We start from the raw sequence: 25,546 nt of genomic DNA, 5'->3' as shown, positions 1-25,546 counted from the left end.
AACACAACAAAACAGTTGGGTTTCGTTGGTGCTACTTGTTTGGTGTCAAATCGGCACCTTATTTGTTTGTTTATTAATACACCCCTAAAATAGCCATCTAAGGAGGCTCCATCCATCCACTTTTTTTATTTCAGCAAAACACTTTTAAAATTTTAGGTTATGGCCACAAGCACTTTAAGAGTGAAAACATATATATGTATATATATATATATATATATATATATATATATATATATATATATATATATATATATATATATATATATATATATATATATATATATATATATATATATGTACCTAAAATTTTAAAAGTGTTTTGCTGAAATAAAAAAGTGGATGGATGGATTTATATACATATATATATAAATAAATAAATAAATAAATATATATATATATATATATATATATATATATATATATATATATATATATATATATATATATATATATATATATATATATAAATATATATATATATATAAATATATATATATATATATATATATATATATTTATATATATATTTATATATATATATATATATATATATATATTTATATATATATATATATTTATATATATATTTATATATATATATATATATATATATATATATATTTATATATATATTTATATATATATATATATATAAATATATATATATATATATATATATATATATATATATATATATATATATTTATATATAAATATATATATATATATAAAAATATATAAATATATATATATACATAAAAAAAAAAATATATATATATATATATACATAAAAATATATATATATTTATATATATATATTTATATATATATATATATATAATATATATATATATATATATATAAATATATATACATTTATATATATATATTTATATATAAATATATATAGATATTTATATATATACATATTTATATATAAATATATATACATATTTATATATATAGATATTTATATATATATATATATATTTATATATATATATATATAAATATATATATATATATATAAATATATATATATATATATATATATATATATATATATATATATATATATATATATATATATATATATATTTATAAGAATATAAGAAGTGACATGATAACAACGCAAGGTCACGTAATATATCTTTCATAATTAACTACATAATGGAAAAAGAAGGCTTTAGCTTTAGAAACGTATGTTGCTCACCTGGCTTTTGAAGAGAATTAACAATTTTTCTTTAACTTTTTGACCTGATTGTGATATTGATCAGATGACATGTCAAACAGAAAGTGCTCCTGTCAAATTTACACTAGTTTTTCCTCCATTTCTTCAGTCTAAAAATTAGCGCTTTTAACTTCCCCCCCTAGCTTCCCACTGGCCTGCAGGCACCTGTACTAGTTAATGCTGCCCTCTCATTGGCTGTAGGCGATCGACAATGTTATTTTTAATCAGAACTCATTTCACGCGGTATGATTTGAATCACTAACAGCTCCATATATTCAGCATGCCAAATATCTAACGGGCGTCAAGAGACTCATCGGTGATTCTCTCTGATTGCGTCCTTGATAGTTCATACTGTGTGATTGTCACTCACCTGAATGAGCATTGATTTGCCTGTGATTTCAGACGTTTGTGATTTCTCAAAACCTGTAGGCGAGTTAAAATCAGGGCTAAAATCTGCCTTCTGAACTCGGCTTTTCATGCACTGTAAAACACATTCTTACACTGGAAGATTAGGATAAAATCTGATTATCCAACGCAATCTCACGGCAATTCGTAACTTTTTGATTTAGTGGCTTATTCGTATGAATTCACACTAGTTCATACAATTTAGTTTGATTTGCTCATCACCCAATGACGGCTAGGGTTAGGGGTGGGGTTAGGTGCCACGCCTCCTTTTTAAAATCATACATTTTTGTACGGTTGAACTTGTACGAATTAGCCACTAAACTGGTAAAACGTAAAATACTTCCGTTTTTTCGTGAGATCAGGCTGGTCCAGTGCTGTTTTCATTCTCTCGTACCAAGACCTTTACAGTTTCGTGGCTGTAGCTTACTGTCATTGGAAGGAAGTCATAGACTTCGTGATTGACAGCTGATATTAACAAATCCATTTGCGTTCAAGAGCAGTGAGCCAATCAGACGAACTTTAAGGCGGGGCAGACATTGCGGGCTTTGTTTACTGCAGCAAGTTGACATATGAACTGTTTTAAAGTATTTCTGAGCGTTGCGTTTGAAATTTTTAGTACAAATATGCATTCTGCGTGAACGTCTCCTAAATAGGCGCATGCGGTGCACATTTTGCAATCAAAACTGGTCGCACGGCAACAATTTTACTACGTTATACTTACTTTTCCTCGTGAGATCAGGCTGGATTACCCGCACATTTCTCAATAGCAATAACACAATGAAATGCCAATCCGTAATGTCTGTGTCATTCTTTACAGACCAAACATGAGTGAACGCAGATGTATAGCAGCAGTCATGAGCTTGCCTGCTGTGTGTATTAGATAAGCATTACATCATTGGGCTAATAATTCTCTGTATGCGGCAACAGTGGTGTTGGGTGAACAAATCTCCCATGAGCCCCTGGGGCAGAAGCGTTCCTGTCGTCTGACACAGCAGCTCTTGCAACAGTCTGGGTTTTTTTTTTCCCCCTCTTTCGATGCTCGAGCTCAAATAACAAAGACTGTAAAACCACCACCCACCATTCGCCTCAACTCTAGATTTTCTGTTATGATGGCAATTAACATTTTTTTGAGCAGTGAATAAAGCCCCGCAGCTTATTCAGACTCGTTGCTGCTAAATGTGAGTTTTGAAAGGATTTTAACTGTTTTGTCGCTTCCTGTAATAATCAGGATCAGTAAGAAGAGCTTCTTGGAATTGAGCTTTTATGGGTCTGATTCACTGTGTAAACGTTACAGAATAATTACACAATTGAACTGTATTATGTGAGGATACTGTTTAAATATGGGTGACGCAGTGGCGCAGTAGGTAGTGCTGTCGCCTCACAGCAAGAAGGTCGCTGGTTCGAGAATTGGCTGGCTCAGTTGGCGTTTCTGTGTGGAGTTTGCATGTTCTCCCTACGTTCGAATGGGTTACCTACGGTTGCTCCAGTTTCCCCCACAGTCCTAAGACATTCAGAACAGGTGAAATGGTTTAGCTTAATTGTCCATAGTGTATGTGTGTGAATGCGTGTGTATGGATGTTTCCCAGAGATGGGTTGCAGCTGGAAGGGTATCTGCTGCGTGAAACGTGCAGGATAAGTTGGCGGTTTATTCCGCTGTGGCGACCCCTGATTATTAAAGGGACTGTATACAGTAACTGCAGGCTAACTGTTTTTGTATATAACAACTTTAACTGTTTAAACTATTAGTTACTGTCTAATTAAAGTTATTAGTAATTTATAAAGTTATGGTAACTAATAAACTTTTCCAAATTTGATTGTAATGCAGTGTACACCTTTTGTAAAGCTGATTTGAAACAATAATTGTTGTTAAAGTGCTTTACAAATATACTTGAACTGAATTGATTACACCTTTTGAAAGGGTACTGCCTTAGTGAACGCTTATTTCTAGAGTCTAGAGTGACGCAAACGTTCGTGAATTACAATGTGGCTGTTCGGACTGAGGTGGCATTTTGAAACAGCTTTGCAGAAGCAGAATTGAAAATGTAAGAGTTTAAATTCGGATGGTAGGGTCAGAATTTGGAGTCAACATCATGTAAGCATGGATCCATCCTGCCTGTAGGCTGCTGCTGGTGGTGGTGTAATGGTGTGGGGAATATTTTCTTGGCACACTTTGGGTCCATTAGTACTAATTGAGCATCGTTTCAATACCACAGCCTACCCCTGCTGAAAAATCCAGCTTAAACCAGCCTAGGCTGGTTGGCAGGTTTTAGGTGGTCGACCAGCCTGGTTTTAGAGGGGTTTTGGCCACTTCCAGACTGGTTTCCAGCCATTTCCAGCCTGGTCTTAGCTGGTCAGGCTGGAAAATGATCAGCCAAATCCAGCTTAAACCAGCTTGACCAGCCTGGTTTAAGCTGGACATTGCTGGTTTTGGCTGGACTCCCAGCTTGGCTAAGCTGGTCAAGCTGGTTTTAGCCAGTCATCTCCCAGCCTTACCAGCTAAGACCAGGCTGGAAATGGCTGGAAACCAGCCTGGAAGTGGCCAAAACCCCTCTAAAACCAGGCTGGTCGACCACCTAAAACCAGCCAACCAGCCTTGGCTGGTTTAAGCTGGATTTTTCAGCAGGGCGAGTACTGTTGCTGACCATGTTCATCCCTTTATGACCACTGTGTACCCATCTTCTGATGGCTATTTACAGCAGGATAACGTGCCATGTCATAAAGCAGTTGCTAAGGTGTTCTGAGTGGTTGCTAGGTGGTTGCAAGTTGTTGCTATGCATTTGCTAGGGTGTTATGAGTAGTTGATAATGTATTGATATAGTGTTTTATGTGGTTGCTTAAATGTTGCTGGGTAGTTGCTGGGGTGTTCTGAGTGGTTTCCTGGTTGTTCTGAGAGATTACTAATGCATTATTAGGTGATTGCTAGGGTATTGCTAGTCAGTTGCTTGGTTGTTCTGAGTGGTTGCTAAGGTATGCTAGGTGGTTGCTAAGGTGTTCCTAGGTGGTTGCATAGGTGTTCTGAGTGGTTGCTAAGACATTGCTGGGTGGTTGCTAAGGTGTTGCTAGGATGTTGTCTTGGTGTTACCAGGCCGTTGCTAAGGTTAGGCAGTTGCTAACATAAGTTAACATGGTTCTAGTGTGAATTAGCATTATGCTAGCATGTTTATAGCATAAATTAGGATGTTGTTAACATGGTTCTAGTGTGAATTAGCATTATGCTAGCATGTTTTTAGCATAAATTAGGATGTTGTTAACATGGTTCTAGTATGAATTAGCATGTTGCTAGCATGTTTTTAGCACAAATTAGCATGTTGTTAGCATGGTTCTAGTATGAATTAGCATGTTGCTAGCATGTTTCTAGTATAAACTAGCATGTTAGCATGAATTTAGTATAACTTATGTTGCTATTTTGTTTATAGTATGAATTAGCATGTTGCTAATATAATTGGTATGTTTGTTAGGATGTTTTTAGTATGGACTAGTGTGTCGTTAATATGTCCAATGTAAAGTCAATGGCAGTTTTTTTACAATAGAAGTCTATGGGACAGTTGCTAGGGTGTCGTAAGCGGTTGCTAGGGTGTGGCTAGTAAGTTGAAAGGTCATCAGTGATTGCAAATCTGTAGGACAGTCTGGCGCAAAGTTATGAGCTCACAAAGTATGGTCCTATGTTAAGTGAATGGGACTTTTCTGAATTGTCCGGATCAGTTTTCTGAAAACCGTAAGTCAGATCAGTTGGAAAAGATATACTAAGCCTAGTTAGACCAGTTTAAAGGTCTGGAGTTAGTTGAGGGGTTGTAGTATGAACGGTCTAGGAGAAGATGCACATAGAAATTTGTCTCAGACACAGAAGACGATGAATTTTAAGTTTATGTAGCATAACAGTATGTTGGCTTTCTCAAGCCACCAAAATTAAGTTAACTTATTAGTTTTTACAAATTTAATAGATGGATTGAACATAAAAAAATAAGTAATTTTGTTTTTCTTATTCTAAATATGCAGTTTACACAATTTGATATAAATATTTTAGTTCAATAAATTGAATATTAAATTAAATATATTGTATGTGATTTATTAGTGTGATGTATAAGCTGTATTTTACTATTATACTGGTCTTTACTGTTACTTTATATTAAAAATTATCAAAAGAAAATTATCAAAGTTAAACACCATTGTGTTGCTTCATGTTGGTGGGCAAAAAATGATTTTAAGGTTATCTGATTAGCAGCAATCAGCTCTCTTAGTATATTTCCAGTGTCTGCCCATTGCTTTTGTTCTTCATGACTGATAAAGTTGTTCTTACACATTTTCTTTATATTGTTTACAGGCAGATATATTTTATCTATGAGGAGCAGGATGTAGCCGTTCTCCAGATAACTTCAGTAGAAATACTAAAGGTAACACTCACAGGAGGAAGTTAAGACATTCTTGTCATTATGATCATATTTTTAAGAGGATGTGTTACTAATAAGTAGCACACACTTTCATTCATATTTCAGTGAAATTAATTTGATTAATTTCACTGTTTAGTTTTACAGTGCACTGAAATAGCCTTCTAATTGGATCATTCAGTGTATATCCAGTTTCTCAGAGTCACTAGCCTTCTTTACCCTATACAGAAAGTTTTAAGTTAATAATAATTAATAAATTAAATATTTTACATTCGTTTAACACCCACTCTACACTCACATCAACAAATCATCAGCAAGTTAGTGCTTCTAAATAGAAACTAGATGATAGAGTTTAAGGACAAACTTTATGGTGGCTTGAGAAATCACTTCATTTTCTTATGCCATTTTTTTGTCTTGACTTAAGATTTTTTAGATATTCAGATTGGAAACGAGACAAAATTACTAAAAAAAAAAAAAGAAAACCTTCACTCTGTGTTTCTGATATGAATAAAACACATCAGCAAATTATATTTGAATGGATTGCTAGACTTCCTTGTGTGTTTTACAAACTCTAAATCTATTGTTTTACTAGTACTTGAGTGTATTTACAAGTCTAAAACATAAAATAAGCATTAGGCGGTTAAAATGCTGCATAATTGTGATAATTCTGGATCAGCTCCAGCCAACGCGCCACACCTCAGTTTGAATTTTTCAGTTGCTACTCTAAGTTAAACGAGCTAATGCTAACTTGTTATGCTTGTTAAGCTGAATAAAGACTGGGGACTTGTCCCAACCTCCAGGGACTTCACAGTCCTCACTTCAACGGAACAAAGTAGAATTTACCCTGCTGTTGATCTCCCTTCCTCCTCATCCCTATCTATGGGGCGCCAAACTCTGTATCAGTGTGAGAGAGACCGTGTTCACTCCGTGCTGAACTAAAGTGTTTTTTTTTTTTTTTTTAAATCCAACGCCCTCACGTAACATGTCACGATGAATCGATTATGACATTCATTGCCAAAGCTTTTAGTAATCGATTTTTATAGCTTTAATCGATTCGTTGTTGCAGCCCTAATTCACACCAGGAACTTGTTTACTTTTCGTTTCGTTTCGTTGCCAGGACGTTTTTAGTATATCTACTCCCAATCCCATATCTACCACTTAGCCCTTCCCCTTACCCCTTTTGTGCGTTCCTGTGAAGGGGCGTCCCAATTCTCTTTAGCTTAAAGGTGTAGGGCTAAGGTAGATACCCCTTCGAACGAAGATTTTTCAGGACCACACGCGAAACCAAGGGGTAAGAAAATTTCTTAGAATACACCAGCCATAACGCCGGGATAGCTGCACCCGGAAGTAAGATGACGTGCGCAGGTTCTGTAGTGCTGTCCCATTTCTTAGGGGTAAATTTTGAAGCCCTTCCCCTTCACACTCTGTTTTAAGGGCCAAGGGGAAGGGGTAGAGGTACAAAAATAGAATTGGGATTGAGCCTTAGTAAGAGCTTGAGTAGCTAGTTCAGGTGTGTTTGATTAGGGTTGGAACTAAACTCTCCAGGACACCGGCCCTCCAGGGCAGAGTTTGGACACCCCTGGTCTAGGGGGTCGAATCGAGATCGCGATCTTTTTTCAATTAATCATGCAGCTGTAGTTGCTTTGTTGAAGTAAATGAAATATAGACAGGTTTAAAAGTTTTATTGCATTAATTAATACAGCATTTTTACCTACAATCTTTGCTTATATTAGTAAATTTATTTAGTGCTGTTAAACAAATTAACGACTAATCACATACAAAATAAATATTTACGTAATTTTACTGTGTATGTTTATGCGCATGTAAATGAATGCATAGAAAGTGTTTTGATTTATATATGACATTTATAGAAAACAAACTTTAAATATTAAAATGTAAATATTTTAAAATGATGCATGTGCATTTATATATACATAACACAGAACATGCAGCTTATGTAAATATAAATGGTTATTTTGTACACAATTAATCGATAAACACTAAATTCATTACAATGAAACAGACACTATCCTCAGGGCCAAAACTGGTTAGTTGTTGACTGAACTACTTATTAACCCACATTCGAAGTGAAAGCAGCTTTATTGTGAAATAGTGACAATTCCTGGAATCAACAAACCCAACCAGATTTTGTGTTATACATTTTCATTTTCGTTTTAAATTTACTCTATACTGTTGACAGAAAACTTTACTGTCCATTTAGTGTTCATTCCTAATTATATAAACTGCAGGGACAAAACAACAACTTTTACATTACAAACAGGTACAACCAAAAGAAAAGTTCAGAAGAACAACAAAAGCACATACCACCCTAACAAAAGTTGATCCGTAGATTAAGGATCTCAGGCTTACTCATCGCATATTTTGGCTGAAATCCCTGCAGGTTTTACCATCGTCGGGCCGCAGGGGCTAAGCGGCGCTTCTGGAATTTCAGGTATGCGACACACTCTTTTTGTGACCCGACAATAGTGAAAGGCGATTTAAAGGCAGCTGCATGTAAGTGGCATCACTGGGCCGCTTTTACTCGCCCTTAAAGCGAGGAGGACGTTTCTCTTTGAACGCCAGCAAACCTTCCAGCCTGTCTTTAGTCGGGATCACCTAGGAGACAACAGAGGCGTATGAGAGTCTTACAGCTAAATATAGAGGATCTGAGTGATCGAGGCCAGCGGCGGCTCTACTTTATAAACTGCATTGTTAACACGCTAAATGGCCAATGACTTAGTGATTAAACGAAATTAAATAATGAAACTAGGTGAGAAGAGAAAGCAATAGGACCAGGGTAAGACCTTGAGCTGGAATTGGAATTTGACTTAACATGTTAAAGGCCCCCATTTCCACCTGGACAAAACTTTAGTAGCATTTCTAAAAAATAAAAATAAAAAAAAGATAAATTCCCCAGCCAGGACACTGTACATATTCCCTGCATGGTTTGATTTGAAAAACATAGTAGTATTCACTAGGGGTGCATGCACCCTTATATCGACTAGGGTTGTTGTTATAAGACTGGAATTTGGTACTAATCGGTACTGGATTTTAAAAACGTCCATTTCCCGTGGACATTTAAGCACTGTTAAGGATGTTCTTAAACAGCGTTGATTTGCCATTGTGTTCACATGCTCAACAGAAATGACTGTGATTGGCCGTGAAGGTCACTAGTTCACCGAACTCACCGCTGTTTACTGAGTGTAACCACAGATACAGGGACACTGTAGCATTTTAAAGCCAAGATTAATCAGGGGAACACTCTTATATCAGCTTATAGACAAACCAGCTGATCGACGTGACTTTGATGAGCTGCAGTGTCCCTGTATCTGTGTTTATGTCATAGACTGTAAAATATATGGACGTAGTATCCGTGACGTCACCCATAGGTTTCTAAAGAGCGCAAAAGAAGCCACAAGTAGGCGCGGCCAACCGTCGCCATTTTGTTCACGCGTCATCACATCCACGGCGGGATACCAAACAAGGGCAAAGAGGCGGAGAGTGAGCGGAGCTACAGACGCATGCTGCATTTTGCTTGGACCTGGTTCAGACACACTTTACTTTGGGAGAACGCTTAATATTTTATCACCTGTGACTCGTTTGTATTCTGACCACTTGTGCTTGGTTGTACACTATATCAATAAAGTGTTTAGACATTTAAAAACACTGCTGTAATACACTGAGCCACTAAACATTGTTCTTATGACGTTTTTCAACAGGAGGAAAACGTGAATTACTTTCAAACACTTCAGATATAGTCTGTGTTAGTTACTGTAAGACTATTGATGAAATCCAGCATAACACTGTATGACAACACTTCAGATGACTGTTCTAGAGCCTACAGCTAATCAATCTGACAGATTCTGGAGTGCATTACAGGTCTAAATATAAATATAAACGATAAATGATCTTAAATAAAACAAATACATGTATAGAGATGGTATATGAGTATGTAACTTTACTCACATGGGAAACGGAGGCCATGTGAATGGTTTGTGAGCACAATTAAGTGCACTCAGCATGACATTCCATCAAATTTTAATATAGGAAACAAGTCCAAAAGACAGTTGAGTGTGTAAAGCGACATAAAACAACACAGAAATACGATAAATATGCCGAGTTCAGTGGCTAATCTGCAGGATTCAGCTGAGGTGACGTGACGGCGACCAACGAGACCTAACTGTCACTCAAGTGGCCACGCCCTCAATTATGCAAACTTAATATAAAGGAAACGGATGAGTTATAAAAAAATATAACTCACAGTTGTCATGAAGGGTATTAGCTGTATTAACCAAAATCTTTTTTTGTACCAGGCTGTAAACACCATTTTTTCTGCTGTAAAGTTGGCCATTCTAACAGTGGGCTCAATTGAAATTTGCTCTGTTTTGGAGCCAGGAGCGGCCAGGATCAGCGGAATTTCGGATGAATTGCAGTTTTAGTTACTTCCGTATTGGCTTCCTGAGGGAGAGCGGGAGGTTGCCTCTTGGTTTATACTCAGTAAACAGCAGTGAGTTTGGTGAACTGATGACATTCAAGGCCAATCAGTCATTTCTGTTGAGCATCTGAACACGATGGCAAACAGAAGAAAGAAAGTCATTTAGGTTTGCAAGAATTGGATGGTGAGTAACTGACAATTTTCATTCTGGAAAGGAACTACTGCTTTAAGGTTAGCTGTTTTCACCAGGTTATTTTGTTTATATAATGTGCTTTTAGGCATATGGCATTTAAACCAATTAGGGACAAATTGACCTATAAACTACACTCGAAATATATATGTAGATGAATGAGGTTTTTGCTTGTAGGTCCTAATTGTTCCGAATCCTGATATTTTCATACAGCAAAATCTTATTTATTTAGATTCTCAGATTCATGTAAATTGTCATTGTGCAAACATACCTGAGAATAACATGCTTCTTCAATAGCTAATCCGGTCTTTAAATCCACCTGAAACAAAACAAGAACAACGTCAACATCCATTTGCGTCATTAGTTTTCATATGCTAAATGTTCCTCCGAACCACAGTTACTGTATTAGCTGCTCTTGAGTCTGAATGCCCACACAACACACACACTCCTTTCTCCTTGAAGCCGTAGAAACAAACCAACCAATAAACGTGCGCGAGCTCCTCATGACAACACAGAAGAATGGAGACCTTCTTCTGTAGGTAACCTTTGCATTTCACAAAAAACTCATCTCTGGGAAACAACTGAATTTTAAATAAATGGCCTTTGGCAATAAACGCTCAATAGAGCTCTTTCTCCATTTTAACAATGACGTCTTTTCTAAAGAAGGTCAGATAAAGACAAGCTTTTTAAAAGCTGAAATACCTTTTAACAGTAGGACTTGATTAGAAGCAAACAGGCTCAATGCAAAAACATGCCTGTGATGTTTTCGGAAAATTTTAATTGCTACTTTCACATTTCACTTTCAAAGTTTTTAAATAATTGGTTTAGTTTTAACTGAAATAAATAGGTCTCAACCAAAGTATAAATGACTCGTTTCTAAAAGTTCATTCTGCTCCGATTGGCTTAGCTTGTTTTAACTAGCCACCCCTCTTAACCGGCAGTCACTATCCAGACCCCCTAGTTTTTAACCTTTTTTTTGGCGTTAATTCCCAGAAATCTGCGGACAATTTTGCAATAAATAAATAATAAATATATATATATATATATATATATATATATATATATATATATATATATATATATATATATATATATATATAGATAAAAATCACACGTACAGAAGTATTCACAGCCTTTGCTCAATACTTTGTTGATGCACCTTTGGCAGCAATTACAGCCTCAAGTCTTTTTGAATATGATGCCACAAGCTTGGCACACCTGTCTTTGGGATTTTTTGCTCATTCCTCTTTGCAGTACCTCTCAAGCTCTATCAAGTTGGATGAGAAGCAATGGTGTACAGCCAGATATCAGATATCTCCAGATTTCAGCCAGATTTCAGATATCTCCAGAGATGTTCAATAAGATTTAATTCTGGGCTCTGGCTGGGCCACTCCATTGATATTTTGGTGGTGTGCTTTGGGTCATTGTCCTGCTGGAAGATCAATCGTCGCCCTACTCTGAGGTCAAAAGCACTCTGAATCAGGTTTTCATTCAGGATGTCTCTGTACATTGCTGCATTCATCTTTCCCTCTATCCTGTCTAGTCTTCCAGTTCCTGCTGCTGAAAAACATCCCCACAGCATGATGCTGCCACCACCATGCTTCACTGTAGGGAGGGTATTAGCCTGGTGGTGAGCGGTGCCTGGCTTTCTCCAAACATAACACCGGACATTCACGCCAAAGAGTTCAATTTTAGTCTCATCAGATCAGAGAATTTTGTTTCTCATGGTCTGAGAGTCCTTGAGATGCCTTTTGGCAAATTCCAGGTGGAGAGTGGCTACTGTCCAGCCACACTACCATACAGGCCTGATTGGTGAATTGCTGCACAGATGGTTGTCCTTCTGTAAGGTTCTCCTCTCTCCACAGAATTGATTATTGATCCATCAGGTTATTGATTACCTCCCTGGCTAAGGCCTTTCTTCCCCGATCAATCAGCTTAGATGGCCGGCCAGCTCTAGGAAGAGTCCTGGTGGTTCCAAACATCTTCCACTTATAGCTGATGGTGGACACTGTGCTCAATGGAACTTTCAGAGCAGCAGAAATGTTTCTGTAACCTTCCCCAGCCTTGTGCCTCAAGACAATCCTGTCTCGGAGGTCTACAGACAATTCCTTTGTCTTCATGCTTGGTTTTTGCTTTGACATGCACTGTCAACCCTGGGACCTTATATAGACAGGTGTATGCCTTTTCAAATCATGTCCAATCAACTGAATTGACCACAGATGAACTCCAATTAAGCTGCTGAAACATCTCAAGAATGATCAGTGGAAACAGAATGTACCTGAGCTCAATTTAGAGCTTCATAGCAAAGGCTGTGAATACTGATGTACATGTGATTTTACAGGTTTTTTATTTTTAATAAATTTGCAACAATTTCTAAAAATCTTTTCACATTGTCATCATGGGGCATTGTGCGTAGAATTTTAAGTAAATAAATTAACCTAATCCATTTTGGAATAAGGCTGTATCAAAAACGTGGAAAAAGTGAAGCGCTATCAATACTTTCCGGATGCACTGTACTTTCTCAAATGACTCTATTTTAACCAAAAACAGTCACTAACCACAACTTTAATAATCTGCTCCAGGTTATTAAAGCTGCGTGAAAAGTAATCATTCCTTTAGACATGTTTTTGCAGATATACACTCTATTCTTTCCGTAATGCCATCAACAGAAACTATGCAGCGGTCGTTGCTCTATCAGCTCACTTCCTCTGGGTGGTGTGGTGTTGACAGGCTGGCCTCTGAGGTCAAGCTAATGTCATGAAGCAGACTCTCATTGCAAACTTAATTGACAGCTGCACATGACTTCACATTCAAACATGCTTTTGCTGGAAAACTTATACATGGAATGGATGCAGCAAAGCAGTATATCTTAGGACTGGGTTAATAATATTAATTGCTTTTTTTATTACTGATACTCATTTTCATAAATAACAAGAATCAATGTTTTATGTCATGCTGTTATCAGATGATTAACAAACGGTTTGCATGACGTACATCTGATAGAATAAAAATAGCTTTGTGCCTTTTTAAAATGAAAGAAATGATCAGCTTTCAGATTATTTCTGTTATCATGAAATGTAATCAAACATATTTTGACATGCTTTAATGTGGCTTGTCAGATCTCTGTAACGCTTTAGATAAATGTTAGCATCAGCAAACATGAACTGACCAGCTCTTCTGTCCTCTTCTCTTTTGTAACCAATCCGTGTTTCAAACACATCAATTAATAAAAGTGTAGTGTTCATGAACTCATTAGTCTGCTGGAGAAATTAGCTCTGAAGGGAAGCATATTGCTAAATATGCACACTGTGTTGTATATTTACTGTGTCTTTACTTGCCTGTCCTACAGGATCAAATGTATGCTTAAGTTCTAATTTCTTAATAAAATTCCAAACATATTTATGGCTTCAAAATGATGATTCAATAACAATATAAAAAGTTTGTGTGCAATTTAACTATTTCCTCACAAGAATACCTTAGCCTCCACCGCGGTGACTGAAGCTCTGCACAAGACTTTTGGCCAGCGGAGAAATTAAAATGGTCATGCCCAACTGAGTCTGGTTCTGTCAAGGTTTTTTTTCTTCACTCCCATCAGGTGAAGTTTTTTTTCCCTCTCCGCTGTCGCCACTGGCTCGCATGGTTCAGGATTGGTAAAGCTACGCATAGATAAATTTGCTCTTCAGTGTTTGACCTCTCAGTAATGATTAAATCACACTGAACTGAGCTAAACTGAACTGAACTGAACTTAAACACTAAAAACTGAACTACACTGTTCCAGTTACTATGACCATTTATGTGAAGCTGCTTTGACACAATCTACATTGTAAAAGCGCTATACAAATAAAGCTGAATTGAATTGAATTGAATACTGGTCAATTAAGAGACAATGTTTCTGTGTCACTGACAAGTTTTTACCGCAATCCTTGTATTAGGTATATTACAGTAAGGGAAGCTAATCAAAAGATAATCAGGGAAAGTGATAGTCAGATTGCGTGTAAAAATAAAGAGTTTTACTCCACTTTCCTTCAGCTCACTCCTTTCTATACCTGGGCTCACACCGTCCCAAATTAATCCATCCTATCAATCTGGACAAAGTTATAAATCTTTTATCAACACGCAATTTATAAACTATATATCTTAAAAATGCACCTATTTTAGAAAAATACATTTATCAGTTTTTTGTTTGTTTGTTTGTTTTTTTTGTCAAAAATGTTGCATTTTAAAATAAAATATTTTTTTATTTTTTATTTTATCTTCATAGGTTCAACACAATAATGCAGAGGTTAGGTCTTTATTTTGTTATATAATTTGGTCATATATTCCTAGCAGAAAACATTCTGAGGGCAGTCTTAATTAGGTGAAAGTCATCAAAATGTTGGTGGTGGCTAACTTAAAAAAACAACAACAACAACAAAACGCTGGCAGGAAAAGAGTTAAATACAACAAACACATTTAAAACGTTAATAATAATAGACCAAACTGGTGTTTCCTGTGAAAACTACCTCAACAGAAACTATCCGTCTATGGTGATGTACAACACAAACACGTTAAAGCAGGGGTCACCAATCTCGGTCCAGGAGGGCCGGTGTCCCTGCAAGGTTTTGCTCCAACTTGCCTCAACACACCTGCCTGGGTGTTTCAAGTATACCTAGCAAGACCTTGATTAGTTTGTTCAGGTGTGTTTGATTAGGGTTGCAGCTAAAATCTGCAGGACACCGGCCCTTCAGGAACAAGTTTGGTGACCCCTACGTTAAAGTGTCAAAAAACGTGTTTGATGTATGGCGGCGAATCAATGCCAAAATTAATCGAGCGCAGCAGTGATGTTTATGCGTGAGGAGAAGTGAACCGCGAGCAGATTACAGGTCTACACACGAGGAAACTACAGCTCGTGTGAAGATCCCCTGTGCGCACATCATCATCTGAGGTCAAGCCTACAGCACAAAACTTTTTCCTGGGGCGGGACTTGGTTTACATGTTATCTCTAATGCTATTGATTAATCCCTCTTTCCGGAAGTTAGCCGGGATTGGACGCAGGTTATGATGATTCACATTTGATTTGTATGGTATGGGCAGCTATTTTCCCCATTAAATAAAACATATAAGAGATATATCTTATCATAATGTGAAACTATAAAAGACTTACTTTCTTAGTAGTAATAGATGATGACTTACTTTCAATAATGAGATATTTTTTAATATCTTAATAATGAATTAATATCTTCATATAATATAGTCATATAATGACATATCAAAATAATGAGATCTATTCTTGTAACAAACTTTATTACAGTAAAACTGGGGAGAGAAAGCTGCATCATAACCTGCGTCCAATCCCAGCTTAATTGCGGAAAGGGTGAGTAACCAGTAGCATAAGAGATAACAAGTAAACCAAGTCCCGCCCCAGGACTGACAAAAATCCAAAAAGTTGTGCGAACAGAGAGAAGTATCAGCGAGTGAGCAGACAGAACTGATCGCGCGTGCGCTGTAGTCATGACCTTGCTCGCGAGAGCGCACATCGTGTGCATAGATGATGATGTGCAGTAGTTTCCTCGAGTGTAGGCCTGTAATATGGACGCGGTTCACTTCTCTTCGCACATAAACATCACTGCTGCGCTCGATTAATTTTGCCATTGATTTGCCGCCATGCTGATGACACTTCCCTAATCTTTTTTTCACAGTAAACATTAAAGTCACAGACACTCATTAAATCACAAACAAAAAAGTACAAGAAAATATTTGTTTGATCAGAAAGTCAAAAATAATGCAGCCTTACCTCTATTCCCTGGTTGATTGCCAACTTTGCCATTCGTACAGCAATTGGCCCCTGAAAAAACAAAAACAAAACTATGAATAAAAACAATAAGCATGAAAACTGACATCAGGGGTCGGTTCTTCGTACCTCGCTTAAATAATCTAAGATGATTTGGCAGATCCTGGATCTTTTCATCTCGATAACTGATCTCTCGCTAATTTGGTTCTTCAAACAAGTTCGCGAATCAGATTAGAATGTCTGGATAAACTGATCTGAGATTGCTGTGTGTGTTGTGAAGGACAGATCTATCGATCCTCGAAATCATGATCAGCAATGCAACGATTGGCTGACGGCACAGCAGGGTAATGACATCATCTGATTAATATTCAATTATTCATGTGAGCAAAATTACATTAAATTAGCAGTAAACGGTTTGTTAAATATGACACGCAATAACCTTTCACATTTGTTGTGAGCTGCAGGCTTTACACTTTCATGTGTCAAGAGTATTCATCATGTATTTCAATGCATATCGGTGTATTTAGTTCTACATTTAGAAAAGATTTTCTTTATTATAGTAGCCGTTTTTTTTAATCGGTGTATAGAATAACGGGTTGTTTACAAAAGCATTTTGATATTGGTAAAGGCGTCTGCAACTTTTTGTGAAGCATCAAATCACTGGCATATTAACTGTCAAAACATGTTTATGACTGCATGAATGCATTATTTCTTTAAAAAAAAAACAGAAAAAAAAAACATTGTACTAAAGCGATCTAAAAAGTTCATATCACCACCAGGTGGCAGTCTTTGTACTTTCATTTCGATGGTGCAGATTGCATAAGTTTTATTAATATGTATAACTTTATTTATTTTATTAATAACTATAATTTTATATATATTGTTAAAACATATTTACCATTTCCCAAGTGTATATAACTACTACTGTAAGAAAATATCAGAATTCAGAACATACTTTATTATCTTTGCTTGAACTGAGCCGATCTAATCCTGTTTATATGAATTGAACCTGCTCTCGATCAGGTTTGACCTACCAGAACTGTTGCTATGACAACAACTCTCGGATCAGCTTTGAAGAACGAAACCATCCTGGATCGTGTCAAATATACCAATAACCAAATCCAGCTAACTGAGTAATCCACGTACGAAGAACAGACCCCTGAACTTTGGTGTAGACCAAACAAGTGGACAGAGAAAACTAAAAATGAGGGGTCTCAGTTCATTTCCAAATAGACTCTGATGTGGTTTGACTGAAACATAACATAAACAGAAGACATGTTACACTGACACTACACTACACATGACAAGATTCCAGCGACATGAGATTTGGCTGTCTGCACAAAACGCAACACCACATGACAGAAGCATATAAATACCAGCCATTCATTTAAATATCAGCCACTGCACTCCTGACTAAATGGTATGGGTTATAATCTAATTAATACATAATTAACATTATTTAAAGTACATAGGCTGAGTGTTCATTGACTTTCATTTTCAAACCCTTTGCTGGTTATTTCATTTTCAAAATCCAAGGTGAACGATCAGCTGCTGCTTTCAGTCAAATGGCAATAAATAGGTTGTTCAAACTCCCATTAGTAGCATTTAGAACTGAATAAAGCACATATTCTGTACCTGAGGAGATAATTGTCATAGTAGTTATATAAAAGTATATAAACTTATATAACTATATAAAAGAAATAGAAAATTTGCACATCACTATTGCAGATTGCTCCAACCTCCCGGAGTTTTCATTTATTTAATGTCTTATACATGACACAGAGTCCAACCTATTGTTTTTATTGTGTTTTATGAAAGTCTACACCAACCCCAACTCTAAACCCAACCTCACAGTAACCTGTAGTATTTTATTAATGTCTACTACACGTACACCAACTCTTAAACCAGTTTACTTGCGGTGTAATCCCTGCCACTTGGAGGTCTCCAGGCTTCAGCGACAACCCCCTTACTTGGTAGGTGTGGCGTATACTATAGACAGTTGCACTTGACATGATTCTCGCAAGATATTCGTACAGTCAGTTTACATATCAAACTCAAGTTCATTATTTTAAATGTAGAGAAAGCAGCACCCATTGCACTTTCAGGACATTTAGACATGACGTGAACAGCCTCGTAAACAACAATAGAGGACATACAGCAGATCTTATTCATGCTTCCTGGTGTGTGGCTGTTTGTCAAAAGACGCCAACAAACTTTGAGCTCGGGTCATTCATTGCTGCACATCATCATTTGTATTATCACAGAGTCCTGTTTAAAATGTGACTAAAAAGAAGATGAAGCTGTCTAAAAAGGATGTCCTGCTAACCTGGATTGTATTTAAAAACATAAAACCACAGCTGCCCAACTCTCTACAGAATTAAAAGTAGACCTCAACTCTCCTGTTTTCACCAAAACCGTTCGTCAGGAGCTCCACAGGGTCGATATACATGGCTGGGCTGCTAAAGCTAAACCTTTGGCCATTCATATAAATGCCAAATGTGAGTTGCAAGCAGTGAAAATCTTGAAATATGGTCCACCTTCACTGTCTTTCCCACATCCGGGAAATTTATAGTGTGGAGAAGCCCCACAGAAGCGTACCAAGCAGACTGTTGGATGACCAAAGTAAAGCATGGGGTGCATCAGTTATGGTTTGGGCTGGAATATCATAGCATTCCCTAGGCCTAATACTTGTGCTAGATGGGCGTGTCACTGCCAAGTACCACTGAACCATTCATAAGGCCCATGTGCACTCAATGTTTCATACATTGTATCCTGAAGGTGGTGCCAAGTATCAGGATGATTATACACCAATACACACAGCAAGACTGGAGTTGTTTAATTAACACAAAAATGAAGTTGAACATCACCCATGGCCTGTACAGTCACCGGATCCAAATATTATTGAGCCACTTGGGGGTGTTTTGGAGGAGCGAGTCGGGAAACGTTTTCCTCCACCAGCATCAAAAAGTGACTTGGCCACTATTCTGCAAGCAAATTGGGTCAAAATCCTTCTGGCCTCTGAACAGGACTTGTTTCTGTCATTACCAAGATGAATCGGTGCTGTATTGGCAGCAAAAGGAGGCCCTACACCATAATAATGAATTACTCTGGTGAAAAACCAGGCATTGCAGTTTCACTGTACGCTCTAAAATCTGCTAAAAGTCCAAATTTAGAAATGGATAAAAGTAACCAATTTAAAAAAATAAAAAATTGTGGCAGATTTTCTGTGTATGACATTTTATAACATCCTTAAAATTTCTCATCCAGTAAAAATTCCATCACATGTACAGTGGTGACATACAATGAGCACATTCAGCCCCAGCACACAGCTTTGTTTTGGATGTTTGGGCAGTGTGAATGCCAAGTAAACCAGGACTAAATGTATTATTTTCCATTTTTTGGGGAATAAAAACTGTTGGATGCTAATGCCGAGACTGCATGATTTTAGCCCCGATTTGACTCACTTCAAATGCCTGAAATCACACAGTGTGAACTATAAACGACACAATTTGAGAGAATCGGAGATGAGTCACCGACACCCATTAAATATTTGGCATGCTAAATATCTGGATTCAAATCATGCCATGTGAAATATTTTCTGATTGAAAATAACACCTGTAACTACCTACAACCAATGAGAGAGCATCATCCCCTAATATGGGTATCTGCAGGCCAGCCGGAGGTTGGGGAAGTTAAGGGCTTCAATTCCGTCAATTTGGACCCAAGGAATGGAGAAAAAACTATTGGAAATTTGACAGGAGCACCCTGAAGTGTCATCTGAGCAATACCACAACCGGGTCGAAAAAGAAAAAGTTGAATTGCTAATTCCCTTCAAAACCCAGGTGAGTAAAAGAAGTACATGTTCTACCCCACTAAAGGCTTCTTTTTCATTATGTAGCAGGGTCTCTGCAGATATCATAATGTCAAATTTAAGACCTTTTACGACCTTTTTAAGACCATTAAGTATTAAATTTAAGACCTATATCACAATATCAAGAACATGCGAGAGAAAATGTAAAAGCACAAAATTAGGGGTAAAATAAAGTTATTTAAATTGAACAGTACTAAAGTCTGGTTAAATGCACCATTGAACTACAGAAAAAAGAAACATCTTAATGCAGATTTATACTTTCACCTGGCACCGCATCGCACAACTCACAAAACGGATTAAGGCTTTTATACTTGACACGTTCACCATTGAAATATTTTTTTAAATGACAGGGCGGTCCAAAAAAACAGAAAGTAAAATCAGACGAATAAAAAGATAATCATTATCACTGAAGATGTTTTTGGGGGCCTCTTTTTTTGTTATTTTAACAAACTTATTCCTCAGGTTTTTCCAAAGTTTACAAAAAAAGTATGCTGAAGCATCTCTGGAGAGCAAAAGCACGAAAGGAGTCCGACGGAGCGAGAGCAGATCATTCCTACATGAGCAGCCTGTGTTTTAAGAGATCGCAAGCAGTTTTGTCCAAGAACAAAGGAAACCAGCGCATGAGCAGAGATTCGCTTTCTCGTATTACAGCGCTCCCGACTTATAAAACTGCGCTTGCGACATTGGTCAGTGAAAAAACGGCATACTCTGCCAGCCGAAATCATGTCGCGCGCACTCAAAGCGAACTTCCGCAAACACAGTGATGATGTCACATTCGCCGCGCGCACTGAGTTTAATATCAAAAACTGATTGGCTATTGCAAGTTGACCTTTTTGTAGTTGCAATACTGCAAATTACAATTGGACTAGTGAAATAAAGAACTACAACACCCCAAAAACCTAGCAACAACAACAAAAAGAATTTAAATGAGTATTAGATGTAGCGTTACATGGACATCGCAAAAACAAGACCGGTGCAAAAATATTTAAGACTTAGAACAGCAAATTTAAAGATATACTACATGACATCATGTTGTTTTTATGTCACTTCTCGCATGTGTTTGGTTGTAAGACCCAGACAAAGCTATTGGCAATTGTCCTATTGTAAAGTCATGCAGTGTGAAACCCCCCGTCCCCCATCCATCTTGTAGTGTGAACACAGCAGCGATGAAGCGCTACCTCAGATAGTCATGCAGTGTGAAAACATCCGTGAGGCGACTATTTTAAAAATCGTGCAGTCTGAACTCCGCTTAAGTGTCTCTTCATACCTGAGGGATGAATTCCCGAGCAAGATCCAGAGCTCTCAGATACGCAGCATCTCCACCCTTATTCTGCTCCACAGCGTGATTCACCAGGCCGAGACTCTTGGCTTCTTCACCGTTTAACACTCGTGCCGCAAATATCAGCTCTTTTGCTATGGACACTCCTACAGTTCGTGGAAGACGCTGAGTTCCTCCTACAGACACAATATAGAGCAAGATTTCATTAAGCTTCATTAAAGTCTGCATTGACCAGAAGTCAGTATGATGTATTTACACAAATGAAACAGAATATTGAGTGGGGGTGGGGCTTTATTTTAGTGCTCCTCCTCTCATCTCTCACTTGCAGCAAACTAACATTTGGAGGGGCGTGGCTAAACATTATGAACAATCTGTCAAACTGATATCAGAGATTAACTTCAGTCCCAGAGCCGAAGCAAACAGATTTTGTTCAAGAATACAAAAAAAAAAAAAAAACAGTTTTTCTTCAGTGGAATAAAGTTTTATGCTGTGTTATGCTGTGCATCAGACGCGGCATGTGCGAATAAATTGCATTATTCGCACGTAATTAGCTGCGTGAACACTTTGGCTTTACTTGCTTCATTCAAGACATGGATTCTGTGAGTCTACTTTCATTGCTAAATGGCTAACTTGGATTTTATTAAGGAAGTAACTGCTTTAGAAAGGCTGAAAAATAGTGTAGATTAATTCGGCGCCATGTCTGAACACTAAATTCTTTCAGAGGTGCACCCAGCTCTGTAAGTTCATCAACTCCTCCAGAAACTGTACCTGTTCCGACTGAGCCGAGCCCAGTTTGATGAGCCCATTATCTGGTTTCCGGCAGATTTCCGGCGGATTTCCCCTCGGGACTACAACTGAATGTGCTACATCATATTTATTTAGAGATGCAATGATTAACCGATTTCACTATTAACCGAGATTTAATTTGTCACGGTAAATTAATCGTAAAGGATTCTCAACAAAACTCCTGCAGCTAAACTAAGTTATGCCAACGGTGTGCTAGTTCAAAGTTCCGAGCTTGTACACTGAGGCTAATACACACACATACTGGATTAACTATGGCTTCGGCTATTAACAAAGGGCAGTTCATATATTGCTTCTTTTGTGTGCGCAAGTTCATTAATTCCAATATGGGTGTGTGACTTGCACGCTCATATTATGAGCAACACGCCATGAGCGTACAGCGAGTCACGTGACAAGAACTGACCAATCAGCTTTATACTTTGTATGGAATATACACATTTCTACATCAAAGAGATCAAGAAAAATACTAAACAATTTAGCAATATAGTTGATCAAATGGATCAGCAGCCTTTGACTACATATGTTCTCTTTAAAAGGAAGATACTTGGTGAGTATGAAGCTTATATCTACATTGGACAAACACAATTTTTATTTATTTAAATTTTTATTTAATTATTTATTTATTTATAGTTCTGTCGTTTATTTTCAGTGTAAAATTGTTACTTAAGTTTAAATGACAAAAACGTTTTTTCAGTTCCAAAGAGAAATGGGCTATTGTTTGTTTTTTGTGCTGTGTTAATTGGTTACTGAGCAGCAATAGTCAACACTTTAAAATATAAGGAGTTTTAATGTGATTTACTAAACTAGTAGTGTTTTGAAATTAATGAATGCATAATAATCGTTATAACCATGAAACCGTGAAATTGTGATTATTCTGCAGACAATAATCGTACAATTAAAATCTATAATCGTTGCATTCCAAATATTCATTCCCTAGAAGTGCAAGCTCCTGATTGGTTAACACGGTTCAAATGTCTGCTAAAGTTCAAAATTTTCAATGCTCAATTTGCACCACTTCATTAACTCAAATCGCTGCAAAAATTCTGATCATAGTATCCCTAGCTTTGACCCAACTTGACTATCAGAGCAGCAATATTACCCCTGGCTGTACCAGACTGATCTCGGTAGGTTAGTAAATACACCCCTAGGAAAAAGAAGTATACTTAAGTAAAGGTCAAGTATTAAAGTATACTTTATTTAGTAAGTAAATAAGCCCATTAAGATACACTGCAGTGACAAAAGCTGCACACTTTGTGGATAAAAAAAGATATAAAAATAACTGGTAATTTTTTTAGCTTGTACGGTTGTACAGTTCAAATAACTGACATCAAAAGAAACAAATTAACACCATGACTCCTTGTGTCGGTGTCAGTCTGAACAGCCTGACTAGATTTTTTCAAGACACTTATGTACAGCATAAAGTGACATTTAAAGGCTTAACTAGGTTAATTAGGTTAACTAGGCAGGTTAGGGTAATTAGGCAAGTTATTGAATAATGATAGTTTGTTCTGTAGACCATCGAAAAAATATTTAGCTTAAAGGAGCTAATAATTTTGTCCCTAAAATGTTTTAAAAACAATTAAAAACTGATTTTATTCTAGCCGAAATAAAACAAATAAGACTTTCTTCAGTAGAAAAAAATATTATCAGACATACTGTGAAAATTTCCTTGCTCTGTTAAACATCATTTGGGAAATATTTAAAAAAAGAAATAAAAATTCAAAGTGGGGCTAATAATTCTGACTTCAACTATATATATATATATATATATATATATATATATATATATATATATATATATATATATATATATATATATATATATATATATATTAGTGCTGTCAAAATTAGTGTGTTAACGGATGCGATTAATTTGAAATAATTAACGTGTCAAAAAAATTTACGCAGATGCAGGTTTTTTTTTTTACTTCCTGTTGTAGTGGACGTGTTCAACATGCAAGAAATATAGATAAGACCAAAGAAGCACTTTTTAAAGGCAAGTTTCCGTATAAAGCAATTAGTCGCATCACCAGGCTCTCCAGAGTTTCATGCAATTTCAGATTTTTCATTTAACTTTCGACTTTATTTATTGGAATTTGATACCGCATGGCAAACGGAAAGAAAAACCTCTGCATTTCGTTACTCAGTTATCCTTTAAAGTAATCACTGCTTACACAGTAGACTTTTAATAAGAGTATTATCTTAATCATATTAAAATCGAAGTATTGGTGTCTTATGTAAATGTACTCAGAACGTCTCTAGTGAAGTCGCGAGCTGTCAAAGAGAGTGCATTACTCTGCAGCATGAGCCCTCCAAGTTTAGCGTGTTTTCTCATTAAACGCAACGAAAGCGTATGCTTCGCGTTGTTGTGTCAGAATCCTTAAAATATAGCCATACTTTAGAACGTTTAGTTTAACCAAATTTGATGAACGCGATCATGCGTGTTGAATCTGAAGGGAGTTGCGCTCTGTGTGTCTGTCTGTCTGTCTGTGTGTCTTCTGACACACAACTATATATATATATATATATATATATATATATATATATATATATATATATATATATGACCCAGTCCAGCTTGACATTCTTTAGAGTATAACACAAAAATGATGTGATCAATTTCAAGATCAAACATCTTAGCTTTGCATGGTACGATTTTCTGCTGCAACAATTTGTGTTGGAAAAGAAACACTCATGATCTGCGTTTCATCAGTGATGAGCCTGATCTTCGGAAGCACTAATATTGAATATTGAGACTGGGTCTTGAAAGTGACTGGCATAAATTACTGGTTGCCCCACTTGTTCCTGGGAGCCTTCATTAAATTTAATTTGCACACAGCATTTAATTTCGTCAACTAAAGAGAGCACAATTCACCTGACAGTTACAGTCACGATCAACACACAGACACATGCAAGCAATTACAGCCACTATACTCATTTCTAAGAAATCCCTACAAGGAAATGTTCTAACCATTTTGTGTTCGGCTCAAAACAGACACATTTTATGCAAAACATATTTGTATTTGAGAATCTGAAGCTAAACGTGCTCATGATTGACTGTCTTTAAACAATTGATGGCATCTCATCTATTCATCTGCAGGAAATGCACTTCACTGATATCTACAGTATGTTGAAAACACTGTACCAGTTTTACTAGATTGCATAGGTGTGGTAAA

General features: G+C 36.7%; 1 protein-coding gene and 1 long non-coding RNA gene across 5 annotated transcripts in view; one reads left to right on the top strand and one right to left on the bottom strand.

Annotated features, from left to right (window-relative positions):
* The window catches only part of LOC141376294 (uncharacterized), a 74,884-nt gene that overhangs the window by 45,172 nt on the left and 4,166 nt on the right, over nucleotides 1-25,546 (top strand). Inside the window, exon 5 of one of the 3 annotated variants that reach the window (XR_012386094.1) lies at nucleotides 5,958-8,301. The exons of 1 other annotated variant lie outside the window; for it this stretch is intronic. This is a non-coding gene — a long non-coding RNA (uncharacterized lncRNA). Of the gene's footprint in view, nucleotides 1-5,957; nucleotides 8,302-25,546 lie in introns of those variants that run through there. One more of the 3 variants, XR_012386096.1, reaches the window with a different exon arrangement.
* auh (AU RNA binding protein/enoyl-CoA hydratase) overlaps nucleotides 7,688-25,546 on the bottom strand; it is a 53,494-nt gene continuing 35,635 nt past the window's right edge. The window contains exons 7-10 of one of the 2 annotated variants that reach the window (NM_001003576.2): nucleotides 21,555-21,742; nucleotides 16,420-16,470; nucleotides 10,918-10,965; nucleotides 7,688-8,637 (exon numbers count right to left, since the gene is read on the bottom strand). In NM_001003576.2, the coding sequence (NP_001003576.2) occupies nucleotides 8,560-8,637; nucleotides 10,918-10,965; nucleotides 16,420-16,470; nucleotides 21,555-21,742 (365 nt within the window). In that variant the 3' untranslated portion in view covers nucleotides 7,688-8,559. Of the gene's footprint in view, nucleotides 8,638-10,917; nucleotides 10,966-14,897; nucleotides 16,195-16,329; nucleotides 16,471-21,554; nucleotides 21,743-25,546 lie in introns of those variants that run through there. The other variant, XR_012385892.1, reaches the window with a different exon arrangement.

This window comes from Danio rerio, chromosome 10 (assembly GCF_049306965.1).
Source record: "Danio rerio strain Tuebingen ecotype United States chromosome 10, GRCz12tu, whole genome shotgun sequence".
Taxonomy (NCBI): Eukaryota; Metazoa; Chordata; class Actinopteri; order Cypriniformes; family Danionidae; genus Danio; species Danio rerio.
This window is presented reverse-complemented; position numbering and strand designations above follow the sequence as displayed.